The following is a 23,795-nucleotide window of genomic DNA, read 5'->3' as shown; positions in this document are numbered from 1 at the left end:
TACTTTTAACATTTGTATTACAGGAACAGCTTTAAGTCTGGAGTTAAAATTTTTTAAATTTTCATTTTAATGTACAGACAGCTTGCTATGGACTGTCGGGGATCTCAGCTCTTGTTCGCCCTGATGGAATTGGAGGCAAAATAGGCTTGATGTTAGATCCAAGTCGCAGAGAAGGAGATGGGGTATTTCGGATTGAAGAATATTTGCATGTAACATTTTCTTCTTTACATGGTTCTGGCTTTGCTTCCTCTAGAGTGAGTAAAGAAATCTGATCACCTACATTTAAAAAAAAGCAATAAAAAAAATTGAATAATAAGGTCTTTTTTTAAAAAACAGCAATATGTTTTGGTGAACTTCTCAAATCTCCCTCTACCACAATCCCTTCCCTTCCCAAGCGCATGCATCTCAATCTCTATTTTTTGAAAAGGAAGAATCTATCTTTAATTTTGATGAATACATTTTTTGTTTAAAAGAAAGACTCAAAAGGAATAAGCAATCATTTTGCAGCTACTGAAATAGTTGCAGTTTTCTCATTGAAAGAACATTCCTTCCAGAACAAAACAAAAGTGATAGACAGCAGGAAAAACATATTCAGTTCATTAGCGATACACTGAACATGATGGTTGTACACTGGATCAAATTCATATTTGGCACCACCCCCTTCCCATCTCTTACTGCAAATTACTAATATGAAAGCATGAGGTATGGCCTACGTGGTTTCTCAATTAGAGGAAGGGAAAAACATTAGGGAGTTGGTATTCTGCTGTAACCATTTGTGTACAGATACATACATTAACAAGCAGGATAGGGCAATCAAGTCTGTGACAGCTCTTTTAAAAGCAATCAGGTTAGCTCTACTCCTTTCACATATTCATACAATTTTTCTTCAACTATTTACCCAATTCCCTTTGAATATCGCAGTTGAATCTAGTTCCATGACCCTGTTAGGAAGTGCATTTCAAATCCTAATCATTCATTGTCTGAAGATTTTCACAGTGTCACCTCTGGTAAATGGCAGGGTTGGGAATATTGGGTGAGTGTATGTATGAGATGAATCATACAGACTGGCCTGGGCTGGTTATACAAAGAACCAAGAGGTGGCTAGTGGAGTGGCAATCTCACATAGATCACTACGCTGCTCATTTTTCACATAAAGAACAAGCTCCACTTTTCTAACAGAAGGTTGTGGTTACAGCCATACTTTAATTCTGTCAGAACCCATACAGTGCAGGATCGTCAGGGAAGGCAAACCATGTTCCAAACAACAGTGACAATCAATTTGACAGGTCCAGTGAAAGAGCAAACACATAAGATCAAGTGTGAGGTAGAGTGCCAGGTGGGTAGAGGTATGCATCTTGATGGTTAGGGTGCCGAGTGGGGTACACTGACAGGAAAAAGGGGTAAGGGGGCCAAGTAAGTGATGGAGTATTCAGGATACATCAAGTTGGATGGGACATACTAAATACTAGGATGGAGATTGAGGTGTTGGGTCCGCTGGGCAGTGTTGGTCTCAGGACCCAAGGGACAGGGACATTGTGGGGAGAATGGTGTTGGGCCTTTGGTGGAGTCTAACATCAGGTCCAAGAGCAATGCAGGGATTTCAGGTCCAATGGTCCGGCAACATGCTGGATTGCATTGGTAGAGAGGTGGTGTCTGGTCCAGTGGCTGTTGTCAGATCCCGAGGGTAAGTCTGGCAGTTGGGTGGTGCCATGTCAGGGTCTGCGGGAGGTGTAACTTGTAGTGGGAGTTGGTCAGTTGGACAGTTGCTCAGGAGTTAGACTAAGTTTAATAGTCTATCTCTTCCTGAGTAATTACTTACTTACCTGCAATGGTGCCCTCAAACTTCTACAATTTAAATAGATACTTTTGGATGGTTCCAGGCATACAGAAATTTCCCAACAGAATCTTCAATTTCTGAGCAATTACCTCACATTCTTTACAGAAATGATTAATCTGGCCATTGGAATATCTAGGCAGATCAGAGTTGGGCTAATCTCCCATGAGACCCTATCATATTGGTAACAACTGCTTAAACATTTCTCAGGAAATGAATCAGCACTTGAATTAAATGCTCCTAATATACTACCATGGTGCCATCTTTCAGGACATTATCATCATAAAGCCAAAGTGCACAACCTTGCACTGAAAAGATAAAAAGTACAATGGAGTCTTGATTTAAGCAGTGCAGACACTCCTAAGAATGCTGATATGAGGAGTACCTCCACTGGAAAAGCAGATGTTCAAGCAGCATCATGGAGGGGCAGATGAGTGGCAAACCAAACCGGTATGGATAACATTGGATCGTTATGGAGAGTGAGAGACAAAAAAGGGCTCAAGAAGAATTGCTTTCTGGCCAAAGTATTTTGTGTATTTGAGGGTAGCAGAATAACTTAAAATAGACTGGGTTGAGGGGAAGTAGACAACATTTTAGTGACTTTCTAACATACTAGCTATGAACTCAACATGTAACTGATGAAGAAATTCTTGACTACAACAGAAGTTTCCTGAAGGTGTTCTGAATGTAACATCAGGAGAGATTATCATTCTTACATTCTCTTCTCTTATGGAGAGGAAGGCAGGGGAATGGGATTGAGAAATATATCAGTTTTGATTGATTGAATAGCAGAACAGACTCGATGGGCTGAATAGCCTAATTGTGATCCTATATCTTGTGGTCTTATAATTTAGGAAAAGAGCTTAATTATGTTTTACATTTGTTGAGGAGTTGAATAAATACTTTGTCTTTACAGTGGAAAATAATAGTAACATTCCAAAAATACTAAATAATCAAGAGGCAAAAAGAGGAGGGGAAATAAATACAATAGTTATCACAAGAGAAAAAGTACTAGGGAAAAAAAGTCCCCTGGACCTAATGGGATGCATCCAAATACTCGTTTATTTTCTTACCCATCTCCTGTGGTTGCACACGTAGGTGGCCATTGCTGATCTTTAAGGTGCTCTATTCTCTCCCGAGTACTCTTAATGTATTTGTAGAAACTCTTCAGATTCTCCTGAATCCTATTTATCAAAGTTATCTCATGTCCCCTTTATTGCCTCCTGATTTCCCTCATTAGTATACTCCTACTGCCATTATAATCCTCCAGGGATTCACTCGATCCCTGCTGTCTATACCTGACATATGCTTCCTTCTTTGTCTTGACCAGAACCTCAATTTCTCTAGTCATCTAGGATTCACTACTTCTAACAGCTTTGCCCTTCACCCTAACAGGAACATACTGTTACTCGACTCTCGTTATCTCATTTTTGAAGGCTTCCCACTTTCTAGCCTTCCCTTTGTCTGTGAATATCTGTCCCAATCAACTTTTGAAAGCTCTTGTTGAATACCATCAAAATTCCTCCAATTTAGAGCTTTAACTTTTTGATCAGGTCTAGTCTTTTGTACAACTGTTTTAAAACTGATAGAATTATGATCACTTGCCCCAAAGTGCTTCTCCACTGACACCTCAGTGACTTGTCCTGCCTTATTTCCCAAAGAAGGCCAAGTTTTTCTCCTTTTGTAGGTTCACAGTTCCTTAAAAGTGGAGTCACAGGTAGACAGGTTAGTGAAAAAGGTGTTTAGTACGCTTGCCTTTATTGGTCTGTGCCCAGAGTATATGAGTTGGGAGGTCATGTTGCAGCCGTACAGGACATTTGTTAGGCCACTATTACAATACCGCAATCAATTTTAGTCTCCCTGCTATAGGAAAGATATTGTTACACTTGAAAGGGTTCAGAAAAGATTTACAAGAATGTTGCCAAGATTAGAGGGTGACAGCTAAACGGAGAAGCTGAATAAGCTGAGGCTATTTTACCTTATGTAAAATCATTGGCGACATGGATAGGATGAAGAGTCAAGGTCTTTTCCCCAGGGTTGGGGAGTGCGCAAAACTAGATTTAAAGTGAGAAGGGAAAGATTTAAAAGGGCCCTAAGAGGCAACATTTTTGGGTGGAGGGCGGCACATGTTTGAAATGAACTGCCAGAAGAAGTGGTGGAGGCTGGTACAATTACAACATTTAAAAGGCATCTAAGTGCATATACGCACAGAAAGGATTTGGGCCAAATGCTGGTAAATGGGACTAGATTAATTTAGGATATCTGGTCAGCTTGGATGAGTTAGATCGAAGGGTCTGTTTTGTGCTGAACATCTCTATGACTCAATGACTCTAAGTGACAACAGAGATTGTGGATACACTGGTAGCAATCTTCCAAGAATCCTTAGATTCTGGAAAAGTTCCAAGGGAATGAAAAACTGCCAATTTAACACCTTTATTTTGAAAAGGGAAGGATACCAAAAAAATCACAGGTAACCTAAGGCCAATTAATAATTATCATGGGGAAAATATTAGAGTATATTATGAAGAATGTAAAAGCAGGTCATTCAGAAATACACGCTTTGATCAAGCAGAGTCAACATACCTTAGTGTGGGGAAATCATGCCTGACAAATTTATCAGATTTGTGTGAGGAGGTAACAAGCAACGTAGATAAAGGGGAAGCAATGGATGTAATATATTTGAATATTCAAAAGACATTGGGTAAGGTATCAAATGTTAGGTTAACTAATAACAGCTTGTGGTGCTGGATGCTATATACGAGCATGTATAGAGGATTGGCTAACTAATAACACATAATGGTTGAACATGCGAAATATGCACTTTGGCAAGTTGAATGGAGGACCTGAATATTATTTAAGTGGAAAAAGACTGCAGAAATGACAGCATAGAGAGATTTTGGAGTTCTCACAATTAAACACAAAAAGCTAGCATCCAAGTTGGAGAAAACGGAAAGCAAATAACAAAGTCTGGAGCTGGATGAACACAGCAGGCCAAGCAGCATCTCAGGAGCACAAAAGCTGACGTTTTGGGCCTAGACCCTTCATCAGAGAGGGGGATGGGGAGAGAGGGGGAGGCAGTTTGCAGGAACAGCAACTCATATTCCGCTTGGGAACCCTGCAGCCCAATGTTATCAATGTGGACTTCACCAGCTTCAAAATCTCCCCTTCCCCCACCGCATCCCACAACCAGCCCAGTTCGTCCCCTCCCCCCACTGCATCACACAACCAGCCCAGCCTGTCTCTGCCTCCGTAACCTGTTCTTCGTCTCACCCATCCCTTCCTCCCACCTCAAGCCGCACCTCAATTTCCTACCTACTAACCTCATCCCACCTCCTTGACCTGTCCGTCTTCCCTGGACTGACCTATCCCCTCCCTACCTCCCCACCTATACTCTCCTCTCCACCTATCTTCTTTTCTCTCCATCTTCGGTCCGCTTCCCCCTTGCTCCCTATTTATTCCAGAACCCTCTCCCCATCCCCCTCTCTGATGAAGGGTCTAGGCCCGAAACGTCAGCTTTTGTGCTCCTGAGATGCTACTTGGTCTGCTGTGTTCATCCAGCTCCACATTTTGTTATCTTGGATTCTCCAGCATCTGCAGTTCCCATTATCAGGGAAAGCAAATAGAATGGCGGTCTTTATTTCAAAAACTATAAAAACAGGGAAGTCTTGCAGACACTATACAAGGTACTAGTTAGACCACATCTGGAGTATTCTGAGCAATTTTGGCCCACTTATCTAAAGAAAGATACACTGGCATTGGAGACAGTCCAGAGAAGGTTCATTAGGTTGATCCTGGGTATGGAGGGACTCTCTCATGAGGACAGGTTGAGTAGGTTGGGCCAGTACTCATTGGGAGTTCAGAAGAACAAGAGGTGACATTATTGAAACAGATGACTCCTGACAGGGTAAATGCAGAAAGGTTCTTCACCCTTATAGAGACTCCACGATCAGAAAGAGTGATCTCAGATTAAAAAGTTGTCCATTTAAGACAGATGAGGAAGAATTTCTTCTCTCACGGGTAGAATGCTTAATCATTAAGGGCTGTCAAGGCTGAGAAAGACAGATTTCTAGTCATTAGGAAATGAAGTTTTATGGGAAAAAGACAGGAAATTGGACTTGAGCATTATCAGATCAGCTATGGTCTTATTGGATGGTGCTGCAGACCAAATAGGCTGAATGGCCTATTTCTGCACCTACATTTTATGGTCTTATGGTCTCATATATCATCAAATATACAAAAATATTGCTGAATGAAGACATATTTTGTTGAAATAAACCAAGAACTGCGGTGCTGGAGATCTGAAACGACAAAAACAGAAATTGCTGGAAAAACTCAGCAGGTCTGGCAGCATCTATGGATAGAAAACTGAGTTAATGTTTCAAGTCCTGTGAACCTTCTTCAGAATTAGAACTATATTGTGTTGAAGTTTTTCATCTTGCACGCATCGAAGCAAATCATAAGAAAGCTAGTAAAAGCATAAACCAACTCTTCACTCTAAGTTTTTTTTACATCATGAAAGTAGCATGGACAACTGGGACACTGATTGGTAGAGATATTATCGTGGAGAACGTAGCGGTTATGATGACATGTCATTCCCAGGCTTTCACTGAATGGTAAACCAGGCAAGTGGACTCTGATTGGTCAGGCATTGTCCTGAAAAACAAACTGATAAATGGCTAATAGTTGTTTCATTGAGTTGAAACCAGTGCAGTGCATGCATATGTTCTTTCTGTCTATAAAAGAACAGGGCCTTGTGTATTAAGATGTGTGGCTTTCAGTACAGGCAAAGTGGACCACACTGCAAGCCTGATTGACAAACCTCAACTGGTTGCCAGTACAATTCCTTGCACATGCAGGATAATTCAACATTTGTGCTCGAATGTTGGACACTGTGTTGCAAGTTTTATAGATGTAGGATGGTTTTGTATGGTTAGTAACTTGCTTGTTGTGACCATTAGGATATACTGTTTGATTTAATCTGCTAGACCTTTGGCATTATGCTCAACATACTTGGTGTCACACCACCACTAAAACTCACAAACCACATTGCTCAGTTGTGAGATACCCAGAACAATTTTTTTGACTTGACGGCAGCATCCTGTTAGTGGTAAATGTCACTTCTGTTCCATAGCAGCAGTAAAAACTGATTAGCTTCACCCGTTGTTCAAACATATTAGATACCTTCCAGAGTTATCTGAGGCAGACTGTTTACTTTTCAGGACCAAGAGTCACATATTGTCATATTTATCAAAGAGTGGCAGATTGTATTGGAAAGGCATATCCCTTCAGCTGTTAGTAATAAGCAAGGCATTGATTTTACCCAACTAATCTGCATTTGCAAAACTCATAACACATCATCTAACATTAGGTGGGATTCTGCAATTGGACAACATTTACTGAATAGTCCCGAATATGCAAAGAATTACAATAACAACTATTGTTGGTCAGATTTGAGCTGAGATGTACTTGTGTGTGCTGGGAGCTGTAGACAATTAATACACAGCATCCTATTCTTTATAGACCAAAAGAACGTATACATGTGCTGTGCCTATTTCAACTTACTGGTTCATTTCTCAGAACAATGTCCCACCTAATCAGAGTCATTCTGCCTGGTTCAAACACGTAAAAAAAAGCCTGGCAGTTAACTGTCAATCATTATTATTTAATACATTCTCCATGGCAACACCTCTACCAAACTGAGTCTGCTTGTCAGCCTATCAGGACACTTCTCTCAGAACTATATAAAGTTTGGCTTTTCCTGTTATTGGTATTCTTGTAAATTATCCAGATGAGTGAGTTCTGTATGACCAATCAACTAACGGTAAAACCTCAATAGTTAATCTGAAAATTCAAATCAATCCTCCTTGTTCATCTCCTCATTTCTTCCTGCCTGCCTTATTTAGCAGCTTTCTTTGCGATAATGGGTAGACAAACCTTCTGCTATTTTCCTGAAGCTTGAGGTTGCCATGAGTTTATATTCAGATAGTATTGCCTGAGAGACAGCATCCATCGAGGAATCAGTTTCTAGATCTATAGCTTTAATCATTTCTGAAAATACTTCGACAGATGAAAATGAGGACTCCTGAAAATGTTCTCCGGTTGCTTCAGAGCTGATGGAGAAAGCAATAACATGGTTAGAGGTCTGGAATTATTTATGTGCTAATCTCTTATAGGTATTTTACTTTTACAAGGATAAAAATTCTAGTTGGAGCTAAACATTTCTTGGGTTTGGAAACATCTGAGGGCAATGGTTTATGCCGACATAAAAGTCCTCAGCATCCATGACAGAAACCACAAAGGCCTTAGGAAGTGTCAGAATCCACCATTGCCCTATTCCTTGGAAGAAAGTGCTTTCAAAAAAATGTTCAGTCAATAGCTTCAAAGAGTGATTTTCAACCTTGAAGGAACAAGTCAAATCCAAAGGAATAACACAGCATTCCTGCTACCAGGAGATTTGCTGACTGGGTATGGAATAAATTTCCCTTCTGTGAAAGAGCTCATAATGTCATTTCCATTTTTTTGACCCATCAGCATACTGTGCAAGCAGAGAAGATGAAAACAACAACCCAAACCTCACCCCCACCCAGCTAATCAGAGCTAGTACGGAGGAGGGCTTTAACCCCATCTGTCTTCAGATAGTGAAATGCGTGTTATGTTTTTCCAGCATTTTAAGCTGCAAGTAAACCAAAGCGACTGAGATTGTGTGCTCTTCCTGTTATAACACGCTAAATGAACTTACAAATTAGGAGTGAAGGCAGCTATTTGGCCCATTGGGCCCGCTCCACCATTCTTTAAGATAGTGGTTGATATATGTTTGTTTCAAATTCAAGATTCTCATCTACACAGTTTGATTCCCTAGACTAACAAAAATCTATCTACGTCCCGCTTAAAGATATTTAATGATCCTGTCTCAACCAACTGCTAAGTAACTTTAAAACAGTGATGACTGTCTAATGAGAAGATGGAACCTTCAACGGCAACCTCAGCTGGTACAGGAATTGAACGCACACTGCAAGTTTTACACTGCGTGGCAAATCAACTGCTCAGACAACCAAACCCCAATTCTAAAATTAAATTCCAAAACTATTCCTGTTTCTATATATTGCAATAAAATCACTGTTCATTCTTCTAAACACCAATGGCAACAAGCTTAGCTTAGACCATAAGACATAGGAGTGGAAGTAAGGCCATTTGGCCCATCAAGTCCACTCTGCCATTTAAATCATGGCTGATGGGCATTTCAACTCCACTTCCCTGCACTCTCCCCGTAGCCCTGGATTCCTTCTGAGATCAAGAATTTGTCGATCTCTGCCTTGAAGGCCTCCAACGTCCCAGCCTCCACTGCACTCTGTGGCAATGAATTCCACAGGCCCACCACTCTCTGGCTGAAGAAATGCCATCTCATTTCAGTTTTAAATTTAGCCCCTCTAATTTTAAGGCTGTGCCCACGGGTCCTAGTCTCCCCGCCTAACAGAAACAACTTCCTAGCGTCCACCCCTTCTAAGCCATACATTATCTTGTAAGTTTCTATTAGATCTCCCCTCAACCTTCTAAACTCTAATGAGTACAATCCCAGGATCCTTAGCTGTTCATCATACATTAAACCTACCATTCCAGGGATCATCCGTGTGAATCTCCGCTGGACATGCTCCAGGGTTAGTATGTCCTTCCTGAGGTGTGGGGCCCAAAATTGGACACAGTATTCTAAATGGGGCCTAACTAGAGCTTTATAAAGCCTCAGAACCACATCACTGCTTTTATGTTCCAACCCTCTTGAGATAAACGACAACATTACATTCGCTTTCTTAACCACGGACTCTATCTGCAAGTTAACCTTTAGAGAATCCTGGACCGACACTCCCAGATCCCTTTGTACTTCTGCTTTACGAATTTTCTCACCATTTAGAATATAGTCTATGCCTGTATTCTTTTTTCCGAAGTGCAAAACCTCACATTTACTCACATTGAATTTCATCAGCCATTTCCTGGACCACTCTCCTAAACTGTCTAAATCTTTCTGCAGCCTCCCCACCTACTCAGTACTACCTGCCTGTCCACCTATCTTCGTATCATCAGCAAACTTCGCCAGAATGCCCCAGTCCCTTCATCCAGATCATTAATATACAAGGTGAACAGCTGTGGCCCCAACACTGAACCCTGTGGGACACCACTCGTCACCGGTTGCCATTCTGAAAAAGAGCCTTTTATCCCAACTCTCTGCCTTCTGTCAGACAGCCAATCCTCAATCCAAGCCAGTAGCTCACCTCGAACACCATGAGCCCTCACCTTGCTCAGCAGCCTCCTGTGAGGCACTGTATCAAAGGCCTTTTGGAATTCGAGATAGATAACATCTACTGGGTTTCCCTGGTCTAACATATTTGTTACCTCTTCGAAGAATTCTAACAGGTTTGTCAGGCACGACCTCCCCTTACTAAATCCATGCTGACTTGTTCTAATCTGACCCTGCACTTCCAGGAATTTAGAAATCTCATCCTTGACAATGGATTCAAGAATTTTACCAACTACCGAGGTTAGGCTAATTGGCCTATAATTTTCCATCTTTTGCCTTGATCCTTTCTTAAACAAGGGGGTTACAACAGCAATTTTCCAATCATGTGGGACTTTCCCAGACTCTAGTGACTTTTGAAAGATCACGACCAAAGCCTCCGCTATTTCCTCAGCCACCTCCCTCAGAACTCTAGGATGTAGCCCATCGGGGCCAGGAGATTTATCAATTTATAGACCTTTTAGCTTTTCTAGCACCTTCTCTTTTGTAGTGCCTACCATACTCAACTCTGCCCCCTGACTCTCCCTAATTGTTGGCATACTACTCATGTCTTCCACTATGAAGACTGACGCAAAGTACTTATTAAGTTCTTCAGCTATTTCCTTATCTCCCATCACTAGCCTTCCAGCATCAATTTGGAGCGGCCCAATATCTACTTTTGCCTCTCATTTGTTTTTTATGTATTGAAAGAAGCTTTTACTATCATTTCTAATATTACTAGCTAGCCTACCTTCATATTTCATCCCCTACTTTCTTATTGCTCTCTTTGTTATCCTCTGTTTGTTTTTGTAGCCTTCCCAATATTCTGATTTCCCAGTGCTCTTGGCCACTTTATAGGCTGTCTCTCTTTCTTTGATATATTTCCTGACTTCCTTTGTCAGCAATGGCTGTCTAATCCCACCCCGGATAATCTTTTTCTTTGGGACGAACCTCTGTACTGTGTCCTCAATTACACGCAGAAACTCCTGCCATTGTTGCTCTACTGTCTTCCCTGCTAGGCTCTGCTTCCAGTCGATTTTCGTCAATTCCTCTCTCTTGCCCCTGTAATTACCTTTATTTAACTGTAACACCATTACATCCGATTTTGCCTTCTCGCTTTCAAACTGCAGACTGAACTCTACCATATTATGATCGCTGCCTCCTAAGTGTTCCCTTACTTTAAGGTCTTTTATAAAGTCTGGCTCATTACATAGCACTAAGTCCAGAATAGCCTGCTCCCTTGTGGGCTCCATCACAAGCTGTTCCAAAAAGCCATCCTGCAAACATTCCATGAATTCCCTTTCTTTAGATTCACCGGCAACATTATTCACCCAATTCACCTGTATATTGAAGTCCCCCATGATCACCATGACCTTGCCTTTCTGACATGACCTATCTATTTCTCGGTGCATCTTGCGCCCCTGGTCCTGATCACTGTTAGGAGGTCTGTACATAACTCCCATTATAGTTTTTTTGCCTTTGTGGTTCCTCAACTCCACCCACACAGACTCCACATCCTCTGACCCTATGTCATTCAGTGCTGTAGATTTAATTTCATTCTTAACTAACAAGGCAACCCCACCCCCTCTGCCCACCTCCCTGTCTTTATGATATGTTGTGTATTCTTGGATGTTTAACTGCCAGTCCTGAACTCCCTGCAACCACGTCTCAGTGATGCCTACCACATCATAATCATTCAAGAGGATTTGTGCTGTTAATTCATCTACTTTGTTGCGAATACGAGCATTTAGATAAAGTGCCTTAATGCTAACTTTCTTATCATTAGAGAGGTTGGAAATCCTGAAATGTCTTAAGCTATCCTTCCGTTTTGCTGTATTCCTAGTCTGCCTTGAGCTTAAATCCACCTGTACACATGCTATCCTGTTGCTTATCTTTCCATTTAACTCTATACTCCCTGTCTCTTTCAATTGCTTGTCAATCTTCAACAGATACTTGCTTATTCTAGGTATCAATCTAGTGAATCGCTTTTGAACTACCTCTAATGTATTTACATCCTTCCTTGAATAAAGAAACTAAAACTATACACAATATTCAAGATCTGATCTTACCAATGCCCTATAGAATGGTGGCATAACACCTTGTGTTCAATTCAGTTTCATGAAGGATAGCATTCCAATAGCTTTCTTAATTATTTGCTAAATCTGCATACTGACCTTTGGTAACTCATGCACTAGAAAACCTAGTGTCTCTGAATCTCTGAATCTCAGAATTCTGCAGCCATTCTCCATTTGAGGAATATGCTGCTTTTTTATTCTTCTTGCCAAAATGAACAATTTCACAGTATCTCATATTATATTCCACCTGACAGATTCTTCCTATATTCATACCTATATCTGTCTGCAACTTCATTATGTCCTCTTCATGACATACGTTCTTATCTATTTTTGTGTTTTCAGCAATACTAGCTGCCATGCTTTCGTTGTCCTTATCTCAGTGATGGATATAAATTGTAAAAAGTTGAGGATTCTAGGATGAACCTGTGCAACACTCCACTCATTACTATTTACCCATCAAAGACCCATTTTTGCATACTCTGTTTTCTGCCAATCTTCTATCCATGATTATGTGTTACTTCCTATAATCAAAATTCATACTTTTTTCAATAACCTTTTATGTGGCGCCTTCCCTATACAGTATGTCAATGAGCTCCCTTTTATCCACATAGCATGTTCTTCCTACAAAGAGCTAATTTCCCTTTCAGAAGACCACACTGATTCTTCCTGATTACTTCAAGGTTTTCTAAGTCTCCAACTACAATCTCTTTGCCGATCAATTGTAGCACTTTCTCCATGACAGACATCAAGCTAACTGGTCAATTGAAAACAGGAAACTATCACCCACCTTGTTTCTTGAAAAAAAGGGGCTATATTTGCTTCTTTCCAGTCCGATGGAAACTTTTCATAATCTAGTGAAATTTGGAAAATGAATATCCATGTATCTACTACCTCATGAGCCACCTCTTGTAAGACCATAGGACAAAATCCAGGAGGACCCAGGATCTTGTCAGTATATAGCTCAATCAGTTTGCCCAGTATTTATTCTTTGGTGATTGTAATTTCACCAAGTTCCCCTCTCCTTTCCCTCTCCTGATTCATGACAATTACTGGAATGTCTTTCATGTCCTCAAAATTGAAGAAGAAGCAACATATTTGTTCATTTCATCTGCCATTTCCATATTATCTACTATCAACTTACAATTCTCAAAATCTAGGAAACTAATACTCATTTACTTAATATTTTCCTGTTTGAATACTTGTGTAAACTTTTGCTATCTGTTTTTACATTCCTAGCCATCTTCCTCTCATAGTCTAGTCTCTTTCTTTTGATTCATCTGTTTGTCATACTCTACCATTTTTCATATTCCATTCAATATGACCTGCCAGCATCTTTGTACATTTATCTGCTTTTTTCCTTCAGTTTGATACTTTCTTTACATTATTTAGTTAAATCTGGATGATGGGTCTTCCCCTTGCAACTTCTCTTTTTTGAAGGAACATTCTTCTTGAGTATTCTGAAATATGGACATTGAATGTCTGCCACGGTTTCTCTACTAATCTATTTTCTGCCCTAGTATTCTGGTTCACTTCAATTGCCTTTATTTAAATTTTTATCCTAGATCCACTATTTTCCTTTTAAAACTGGATACAAACTTCAATGACATCGTTGTTGGTGCCAGAATATCGAGCTGCTGATACCTATCTTTAATCTGAGGCCATCCTGTCACATCATACAAAACCAAGTCTAGTACAGCACCTGATTTCTGGTTGTTTCTAGAATGTGATACTCTAAGGAGCCACCTCAAAATAATTCTACAAACTCCTGATTCTTGCCAAACTGATTTTTCCAATTTTTTAAAGTCACAAGATTATTGCCGTCTCTCGATCACAGGCGCCCAAAATTCCAATATTTTTTCTTATATATTTCATCCTACATTTTTGTTGTGGAGTAGCTGTTTTGGATTTTGATTTCAAGAAGGGAAGTGAAGGTGACTGCTCTCAATATCAAGGCAGCATTTGATCCACTGTGGCATTAAGGAGCCCTGGCAAAACTGGTGTTTTCCCCTGGTTGGAGTCATTCCTGGCATATAGGAATGTGGTTGTGGTTGTTAGAGGTCAATTATTTCAGCCACAGAATATCACTGTAAGAGTTTCCTCGGGTAGTGTCGTAGACTCATCTCCATCTCTTCCATCAATGACCTTCCCTCCATCATCAGTTCAGAGGTGGGGATTTTGCCTGATGATTGTATAATTTTCAAGCCCATTCACGATTCATCAGATACTGAAGAAAACTATGTCTAAATACAGCAAAACCTGGACATTATTCAGGCTCAGACTAACAAGTAGCAAGCAACATTTAACCATACAGTGCAGGCAATGACAATCTCCAGCAAGTGAGTATCCAACCATCGCTTCTTGACATTCAAAGGAACTACCATTGCCGAGTTGCCCACTACCAGCATCTTGGGCATTACCATTAACCAGAAACTGACCAGACCAACTATGTAAATAATGTGGCTACAAGGACAGATCAAAGACTCGGAATCCTGTAGCACCTCCTGACTTCCCAAAGTCCATTCACCATCTGCAAGTTGCAAGGCAGGAATGTGATAGAATATTATTTATTTGCCTTGATGAATAAAGCTCCAACAATACTCAAGAAACTTGACACCATCCAGGACAAGGCAGTCCACTTGACTGGTATCCATTTTTAATGCCTTCAATATTCACTTCTTCCACAACAGATACACAGTGACAACAGACACACAGTGGTAGCAGTGTGCACCATCTCCCAGATGTACTGCAACAGCTTGCTACGGCATCCTAGATTGCATCTTCCAAATCTACAACCTCTACCATTTAGAATGATAAAGGCAGCAGATACTTGGGAGCACCATCTCCTAGCCACACGTTGTACCAATCCTTCAGTGTCACTGGGTTAAAGTCTTGTAACTCCTTCCCATAGAGCACTGTAAGTGTACCTATTCCACGTAGACTGCAGTAATTCAGGAAGCAGTTCACCAGTACCTGCTCAAGAGCAATTAGGAATGGGCCTAAATGTCAGCTGAAACAGACAAGAATATGCTGCAAATGGCTTTTTAAAAATCGGTTGCAAGATATGATTGTTGTTTGTTTTTAACATGAAAGGGGAAAAGGTTATGTTATAGTTATTTCTTCTGTAGCCACCTTGAGGCTGGATGTCTCGGTCATGTTCTCTAGAAATAATTAACTTTACCTTTCTGCCTCTCTCTTAAAAGTCAATGTCTTTGAACAAGCTCTTCAACATTTATCACAATGTATCACCGAGTATCAAAATGATTCGGTAACCACCTGTAATGCACCCTGGAATGTTTAGACCAGGCATATAAATGCAACTTATTGTCACCCTTGTATATTGGACAGTCTGGGTTATGGTAGCTTCTGCAATAGAATAATCCGCCAAAGCCCATTATTAGGACTGCACACAAAGAATTTACACTGCGCTAAAGTAATACCTTTGGAATTGATCCTTAGAGTTAGCTTTTTTACTGGAAACAAAAAAAAATCAAATTATTTTCATGAGAGGATAATGGAGAGAATATTCATCAATTCTCTGGAGCTGGGAATGTTGAATGGTACTCCATTCTTTGCACTCCCATAGAGAAGGATGATAACAGTCAGAATAGAAGTGCATAACAGCAAACATTAGATTAGATTACCGACAGTGTGGAAACAGGCCCTTTGGCCCAACAAGTCCACACCGCCCCTTGAAGCATCCCACCCAGATCCATTCCCCTATAATCCACACACCTCTGAACACTACGGGCGATTTATTATGGCCGATGCACCTAGCCTGCACATCTTTAGATTGCACATCTTTACAGCTGACGTCTAATATGACATTAAAATATTTACAGCTGTTGAATATTGAGCCAGTTAAAACAATGAATCTCTCAGCCCTAACTTGTGAAGTGCATCAGAATATCAGTAGTGGCCACTTACAAGAATACTTCATTACGGCGGTGCAGTAGTAATGTCACTGGCCCAGTAACCAGAGACCAAGGTTAATGTTCATAGGATATAGGTTCAAATCTTAACATCCTGAATTCAAAAATTCAGTAAAAATCTGGAATTAAAAGTCTCTCTAATGATGACATGACCGTGATTGCCATTTTTTAAAAAAATGGTTCACTAATGTCCTTACTTTAGGGAACAGAATCGACCATCCTTACTTGGTCTGGTCTACATTTGACTCCACACATAACAGTGTAGCCTAGCCAATGATGCTCACAACTTGCAAAGGAATTTGATTAAAAAAATTAATCATACTTCCTAAACTTAGATTGCCTTCTGAAGGCAGAACCTACATTCAAGACATGTTTGACATAGCAGAGGCAACTAATGTTGTCAGGGTGTTCGATGTAAAGAAGGTTGAGCAAAATGAAAGGAGGGTGTTCCTTTCAAATGAAATCCCATGCCGAGGGGAAGAAATGATTTTCCATAGGTCAATTCAAATAAGTGTATGAGGAAATTAAATCTATCCAATTTCAAATAATTGCTTCCACATCTCTCCTGAGGTCACTTTGATGTGGAGGTGTTGGTGTTGGACTGGGGTAGACAAGGTCAAACATCACACAATATCAGGTTATAGTCCAACAGGTTCCTTTGAAGACACAAGCTTTCAGAGTCTCACTTGTTCTTCAGCTGTCAGTCTGTCACTTTGAACTGACTGATAGGACATTGGCTTTCACTTCATTTTGCCTCTCACAAATGACGTAGTTGGAATAGTTGAACTTTGCTGCATGGAAGATATCAAACTTGCGTAATGTACATCATGGTGCTGCATGAGACAATGGATGGATTTTAAGAACCAGCAGTATGGAATTTACACAGGCTGTCTAATTTATTATATTTAACTAAATCCAACAAGAGTGTGAGTGCCTATGTTTGCATGCGTGCATGTCAGACATGCCCAAATATGCAATCCCCCCCCCAACATGGCATAAGTCTGGAAGAATATATAATTAATTTCCATGAAGTATGAATGGAACTAAAGTGTCTGTAATCAGCAAAACTTGAGAAGTCACATAGTGGCCGGAGTGGGTGGGTGAAACACTTATGCATGGGATGTTTTCTGAGACTGCAACATTGTTGTAACGTGCCTGACCTAGAACTGTATGAGGTTCCCAAAATGATGATCATTCCATTTATCAACGTTAGTATATTTTACCTTGAAGAGCACAAAATTAGTACCGAAAGGCAATTTTTAAAATGTACCTCTTACTCTCAATAAAAACCTTGAAATGAAGTTGAATTAGGCATACCTGATTGAATGAGATAAGCTGCGTGAGCTCCCTTCATAATCAGTTGAATTGACAACAGGGATAAGAGATGTATAGGATGTGATTTTTGATACAGCACCGGTAGTGCTGGTGATGGTGGGGACATTTCGAACCCTACAGTAAGAGAATTTATTACCATTAAATTAATTTCCTCTCTTTTGAAAAAGGTTAAAGATATTCATCACTCAGATCTCTTTCCTCTCCTTCATTCCCATCAAAACAGCACTGTGATTCATGATTATTTTTATATTAACAATATATTAGAATAATAATAGTGCCTGTAGGTCAACTGGGAATTTTGCAATTAATTGTTCTTAATTGGCTTGTCACACACTTTAGTTGGTTACCCATCAATTGCAGATGGGTAGACCTTCCTGCCCAGTGCCACCCTTGGGAAATGATCCAGGATAAAATGGTGTTAACAAGCTGAGCCATGTGCAGATTGGTACAGGGCAAATAAGATTGGAGAATTTGTCACTGAAAGGCCGGTGTGGAAGAACTTGATTCTGATTTGTGGGGTACTTGCAGTGTAATTGGGGAAAGTGGGATAAGTAACTCACTTGTCAGTAACTCACAGCCTGTCCACCAGTTTGACTGTGATTTTTGAGGAGGTAACTAGATACATAGATGAGGGCAGTGGATTGGATGTCACCGACATAACACTTCAGTAAGTCTTTTGACAAGGTCTTGCCTAAGAGACTGGTCAAGAAGGTAAGAGCCCATGGGATCCAGGATAATTTGTTAAATTAAATATAAAATTGGCTGAGCTTCAAGAGGCAGACGGTGATGGTTGAAGGTTGAATTTGTGATTGGAACTCTGTGTCTAGTGGCATATGCAGAATCACTTGCTATTTGTATTGTGCGTAATGATCTAGACATGAACACAGGAGATTTGATCAACAAGTTTACAGATTACATGAAAACTGGTCATATGGTAAATAGTGAGGAGGAAAGTCTTAGACTACAAGGTGGCATAGATAAGCTGGTCAATGAGCAGAACAATGAAAGATAGAATTTAATCCTGAAAAGTGTGAGGTGAAGCATTTTGGTAGGACCCTACAGAATACAGAGGAACGGAGAGACCTTGGGGTGCCAAGCAGCATCAAAGGAGAAAGGTCGAGGCCTGAAATGTCAGCTTTCCTGCTCCTATGATGCTGTTTGGCCTGCTGTGTTCATCCAGCTCTACACCTTGTTATCTCTAGAATATGGGACATTTGGCTTTATGAATGGAGGCATGGAAAGTAAGAGCAGAACTGTGTGAAGTTCTGGTAGCCATACTATACAAAAAACGTGATTGCACTAAAAAGGTTGCAGAGGAGATTCACCAGGATTTTGCAATAGGCTGGAGTGTTTCAGCTATGAAGAGACACTGGATAAGGTAGGGCTGTTTACGGCAAGGAGAGAGAAGGCTGTTGGGAGGACATGATTGACATGTAGAAAATTATGAGGGGCATAAATAGGAAGAAATCTTTTCCCCATTAGAGTTCAATAACGAGGTGGCATATTTAAGGTAAGGAGTAGAAGCTTTAGAGGAGATTTAGGAAGTTTTTTTCACCTGCAGGACAGTAGCCATCCAGAACTCAGTGCCTGGGATGATAGAGTCAGGAGTTATCATAACAATTACAAACTATTTAGATGATCACTTGAAGTGCCATAGCACAGAAGATAATAGATGAAGTGCTCGAAAATGGGACTAGAGTGATGACTGGTGCAGGCAGAGAGCCAAAGGGTCATTTTCTGTACTGTAAATCTGCAAGACTCTAAGTTACTAAAATGGGGAGTAAGAAACAGCTTATGACCAAAAGGGATACTAAGTACATCTTTAGGGCTCGTTTATTCTTTCTGTCAGATGTTTGCCATGCCATTACAGAATAAGGTGCAGTGACAATGCCTTGAGCAACAATGTAAAATGTCTTTCAAAAATTGGGCTTTGCAGTACAAGTCATCCAAAACTGAAGTCTTCCTCAACCCCATGAATTAACCTGTGTCTAGTACTTTCTTTATCAACTCATGGCATTAAATGCTTACAACTTAAATTTAAAATTGTATTTTCTTTATGGTATATAAGCAACTCACTGGTCAAAACCCCATTTATTCTAAGCAGAAAATGATGACAGGGTTTCCAAACATGAGGTTTTTACAGATGACCCTGATTATTAAATCAAACGCTGCCTCACTATGTTGCTTTTAAAACTTAAGATTTGTTTTGGCCTGTGCGATCTTTAATTATTTCCTGGGGAAAGTGCAAGCTCAAAACCCTGTCACATCAAAGTTACCCACCTGCTCTCCAATTTGAACTTTATATCTACCAACTATGTGCATTGTGGTGTGGCAAAATTATCAATGTCATTACAGTGAAAATGTTTATAAATCTCCTGCAGAAAATGCACAGAACAGTAATCGTCCAATATTGATGCAACCTGAAAAAGCTTGTGGAGAGCAGGCAGTGGAAACACTAGGAATCAGCAGTATTCTTCAGCAACATATTGGGACAATGTTTTTGTTAATAGTCAGGGTCATCTATAAAAAAATCATGTCTGGAAAGTCTGCCATCATGTCCTGTTTATGCTTACACAAAAGCAGATGAGGATGGAAAGGGTGGGAATTACTATGAGGAAGTTGCTCGTGTAGCATACACAATACTAACGTAAGAGTTAGCATCTTCAGGACAGCAAGGAGGAAATTGATGGTGGAGGTGAAAAAGTACACAACTTGGTTGCCATTAAAAAAGTAAACTAGCATCATGACATGAAAACAAAACAAAGAATTGCAGATGCTGGAAATTAGAATCAAAAACAGAAATAGTTAGAGAAACTCAGCAGGTCTGGCAGCATCTGTGAAGAGAAAGCAGAGTTCTTAGTTCAGGCCCAGTGACCCTCATTCAGCATCACAGAACTGATAGCAAATTCATTGTGTTGAACTATCGATGTATCAATGAGCAATCCTTCAGGCATGCCTGGTAAAACTGATACTTATCTAAGACTCTCAGTTAGGAACAGAACCATGTCACATTGGTGTGCTGAACTCTGGTCAACATACTGAACTGAATCTCATGAATCAGAGGAATTCAAGGCTAATCACCTTTTGAACAGATAGGTGCATGGTCCTGCAGGTTTTCCCTTTACAGCTTCCCGTGCCACCTTCTGGCGTTGTTCCAAAGAATATTGTTCCTAAATAACAAAGGTAACATTGTGAAGTGTATCTAAATAAAGCAAAAAAAACACAACTAGAGGTTAAATAACAACAGATTAATAAGTATTTCTATCCACTGGAATAATCTTTAACAATTTAATTCTAATAAGTTTTCTTAATCAGAGTTTTTATTTAATTTATATGGGATATGGGCATCAATGGCTGGGCCAGTATGTATCTCCCATTCAAAAACACGGTGGTGAGTTCCCTTCTTGAACTGCTGCGATCCATTTGGTGTAAGTGCACCCACAATGCTATTAGGTAAAGCAGTTCCAGGATTCTGGACCGGCGATGCTAAAGGACAGTCGTATATTTCCAAGTCTGGATAGTGAGTCATGCGCTGGGGAACTTGCAGGAGATGGTGATCCAAAGTCTTTGCTGCCCAAGTCCTTTTAGGTAGTAGTCGTCATGACTTTGAAAGGTGCTACCCAAGGAGCCTTGGTGAAGTTCTGAGATATTCTCTGATGAAGGGTCTAGGCTCGAAACGTTCGCTTTTGTGCTCCTGAGATGCTGCTTGGCCTGCTGTGTTCATCCAGCTTCACACTTTATTATCTTGATGAAGTTCTGCTCTTTTTCATTTCATAGATGGAACACACTGTCACTTCTGAGGGTGGAGGTGGAAAGAATGAACATTTACGTGTTGCCAATCAAACAGGCTGCTTTATCCTGGGTGGTGCCAAATTTTTTGAGTGTTGTTGAAACTACACTCCACCCAGGAAAGTGGGGAGTATTCCATCACGCTCCTGACATGTGCATTGGAGATGCTGGACAGTATAGTAAAATTTGGCCAGCCCAGCCAGGTGGATCTCATACAGTATGAATTCCCTGATTGGGGCTAGTAACCTGGTCCAATCAGGGAGCCATGGATGACAGATATAAACAAGAGCATTAAGGTTCACTTTAGGAGCCAGCTCTAAGTTAGCTTGGTCGTTGTCATGTACTATGTACATGTGGAGACTTCATGGAATTATTTGAGACAGGCTTTGAGGAGTAAGTAGATGAATTATTTGCAGCAGGACTTCTAGTCTCTGGCCTGCTCTGGTAACCACTGTATTGATATGGCTACACCAGTTCAGTTTCCAGTCAAATGTAACCTCCAGGATGTTAATAGTGGAGAATTCAGTCTTGGTCTTGCCATTAAATGTCAAGGGGCAATGGTTAGACTTTCTCATTTTGGAGTCGATAATTTTCTGGCTCTTGTGTGGCGCAGAAGTAACTTTCCACTTGTCAATCCAAACTGGATATTGTCCAACTTTTGCCATATTTGGAAATAGACTGCTTCAGTATCTGAGGAGTCATGAATGGCACTGAACATTGTGCAAATCACCTCTGAACATCCCTACTTCTGATCATATATTAGAAAGAAGGTCATTCATAAAGCAGTTGAAGATGGCTGAGCTTAGGGCACTACCCTAAGGTACTCCTGCAGAGATGTCCTGGAACTGTGATGACAAACCTTCAACTACGACAACCATCTTCCTATGTTCCTGACATGACCCTAACCAGAACAGAGTTTCCCTCTTACCATTGAATCCAGTTTTGCTAGGGCTTCTCAATGTCACACATATCCAAGTGCAGCCTTGATATCAAGGGCAGTCACTTTTACCACATTTCTGAAATTTAGTTCATCTGTCCATGTTTGAATTAAGCCTATTATGAGGTCAAGAACTGTGGCCTGGTGGAACCCAAACTGGGAGTCAGTGAACTGGTTACTGCTAAACAGGTACTGCTTAATTGCACTGTCAGTGATATTTTCCATTGCTTTCCTTATGATTGAGATGGACAAATGGGGTAGCAATTGGTTAGGTTGGATCTGTCCTGCTTTTCGTTTACAGGAAATACCGGGGCAATTTTACACATTGTCAGGTCGATGCCAGTGTTGCAACTGTACTGGAATAGTTTTGCTAGCAACATGGGTAAGCTCTGGAGCATAAATCTTCAGTACAATTGCCAGATATTGTTAAGATCCATTGGCTTTGCAGCAAGCAGTGCCTCCATCATGTTTTGCGATATCACTTGAAGTGAATAAAATTGACTGCGATGCTGAGGACCCCTGGAGGAGGCTGAAATGGATCATCAACTCAGCACTTCTGGCTGAATATTGTTGCAAATTCTTTTAACTAACTTTTTGCACTAACATGCTGGGATCCCACATTATTGAGAGTGGGGATATTTGCGGGATCTTCTCCTGCAATGAGTTGTTCAACTGTCCAACATCACTCACAACTAGATGTGGCAGGACTGCGAATGTTAGATCTTATCCATCATTTGTGGACTCGCTTCGCTATTTCTATCACTTATTGCTTATGCTGTTTGGCATACATGTAGTCCTGTTTTGTAGCTTCACGAGGTTGGCACCTCAGTTTTAGGTACTCCTGGTGCTGCTCCTGGCATGTCTTCTTCATTGAACTAGGATTGATCCCCTGGTTTGATGATAATGGTAAAGTAGTAGATATGCCATGCCATGAGATTACAGATTGTACTGGTGTACAGTTCTACTGCTTCTGACGTCCCAGATCACTTCATGAATACCCAGTTTTGAGTTGCTAGGTCTGTTTGAAGCCCATCCCATTTAACCTACAAAGCATGATGAGGGGATTCTCAATGTGAACACATACTTTATCTCCACAAGTTTGAACTTCACCTGATGAAGGAGCAGTGGTCCAAAAGCTTATGATTTTAAATAAACCTGTTGGACTGTAGCTTAGTATCATGTGGTTTCTGACTTCACCTCCATAAGGAATCTGTTTTACCGATACTCTCATGGGCAGATGCATCTGCGATTGGTGAGGAGGAGACCAAATTTCCACCACACTGTCAGACAGTACGTTACAAATCATAAACAGTTCCTGCATGAAAATGATTTTTGTTCTTTCTCCATTGCTTGTCTTTGGAATTAATCTGCACCCTCTAGTTCTTGAACTACCTTGGGAGTTGTTCCCTTCCACACAGTACAGAATTCTAATCATTTTGAATACCTGTATCAAATACCCACTTTCTTCTCTCCAGGGAGAACAGTCCCAATCACAGTCCAATCTATGTTCATAATTGAAATTCTTTGCCCCTTGAATCATTTTTGTGCATCTCTCTTGCACTGTCTCTAATACCTTCACATTTTCTATATTGTGCCCTGAATTGGACTCACTGCAAGACTGAACTAGCAT

The 23,795-nt window shown here is 40.5% G+C and overlaps 1 protein-coding gene across 4 annotated transcripts in view; it reads right to left on the bottom strand.

The window, feature by feature from the left end:
* The window catches only part of lrguk (leucine-rich repeats and guanylate kinase domain containing), a 110,995-nt gene continuing 87,200 nt past the window's right edge, over positions 1 to 23,795 (bottom strand). For 2 of the 4 annotated variants that reach the window (XM_048553904.1, XM_059654497.1), the window contains 4 exons: positions 20,521 to 20,609; positions 17,422 to 17,553; positions 7,769 to 7,944; positions 1 to 276 (listed from right to left, as the gene is read on the bottom strand). In XM_048553904.1, coding sequence (XP_048409861.1) covers positions 86 to 276; positions 7,769 to 7,944; positions 17,422 to 17,553; positions 20,521 to 20,609 — 588 coding nt within the window. In that variant the 3' untranslated portion in view covers positions 1 to 85. The remainder of the gene's footprint in view (positions 277 to 7,768; positions 7,945 to 17,421; positions 17,554 to 20,520; positions 20,610 to 23,795) is intronic. The other 2 variants (XM_048553905.1, XM_048553906.2) reach the window with 2 other exon arrangements.

Source organism: Stegostoma tigrinum, chromosome 25 (assembly GCF_030684315.1).
Source record: "Stegostoma tigrinum isolate sSteTig4 chromosome 25, sSteTig4.hap1, whole genome shotgun sequence".
Lineage (NCBI taxonomy): Eukaryota > Metazoa > Chordata > Chondrichthyes > Orectolobiformes > Stegostomatidae > Stegostoma > Stegostoma tigrinum.
This window is presented reverse-complemented; position numbering and strand designations above follow the sequence as displayed.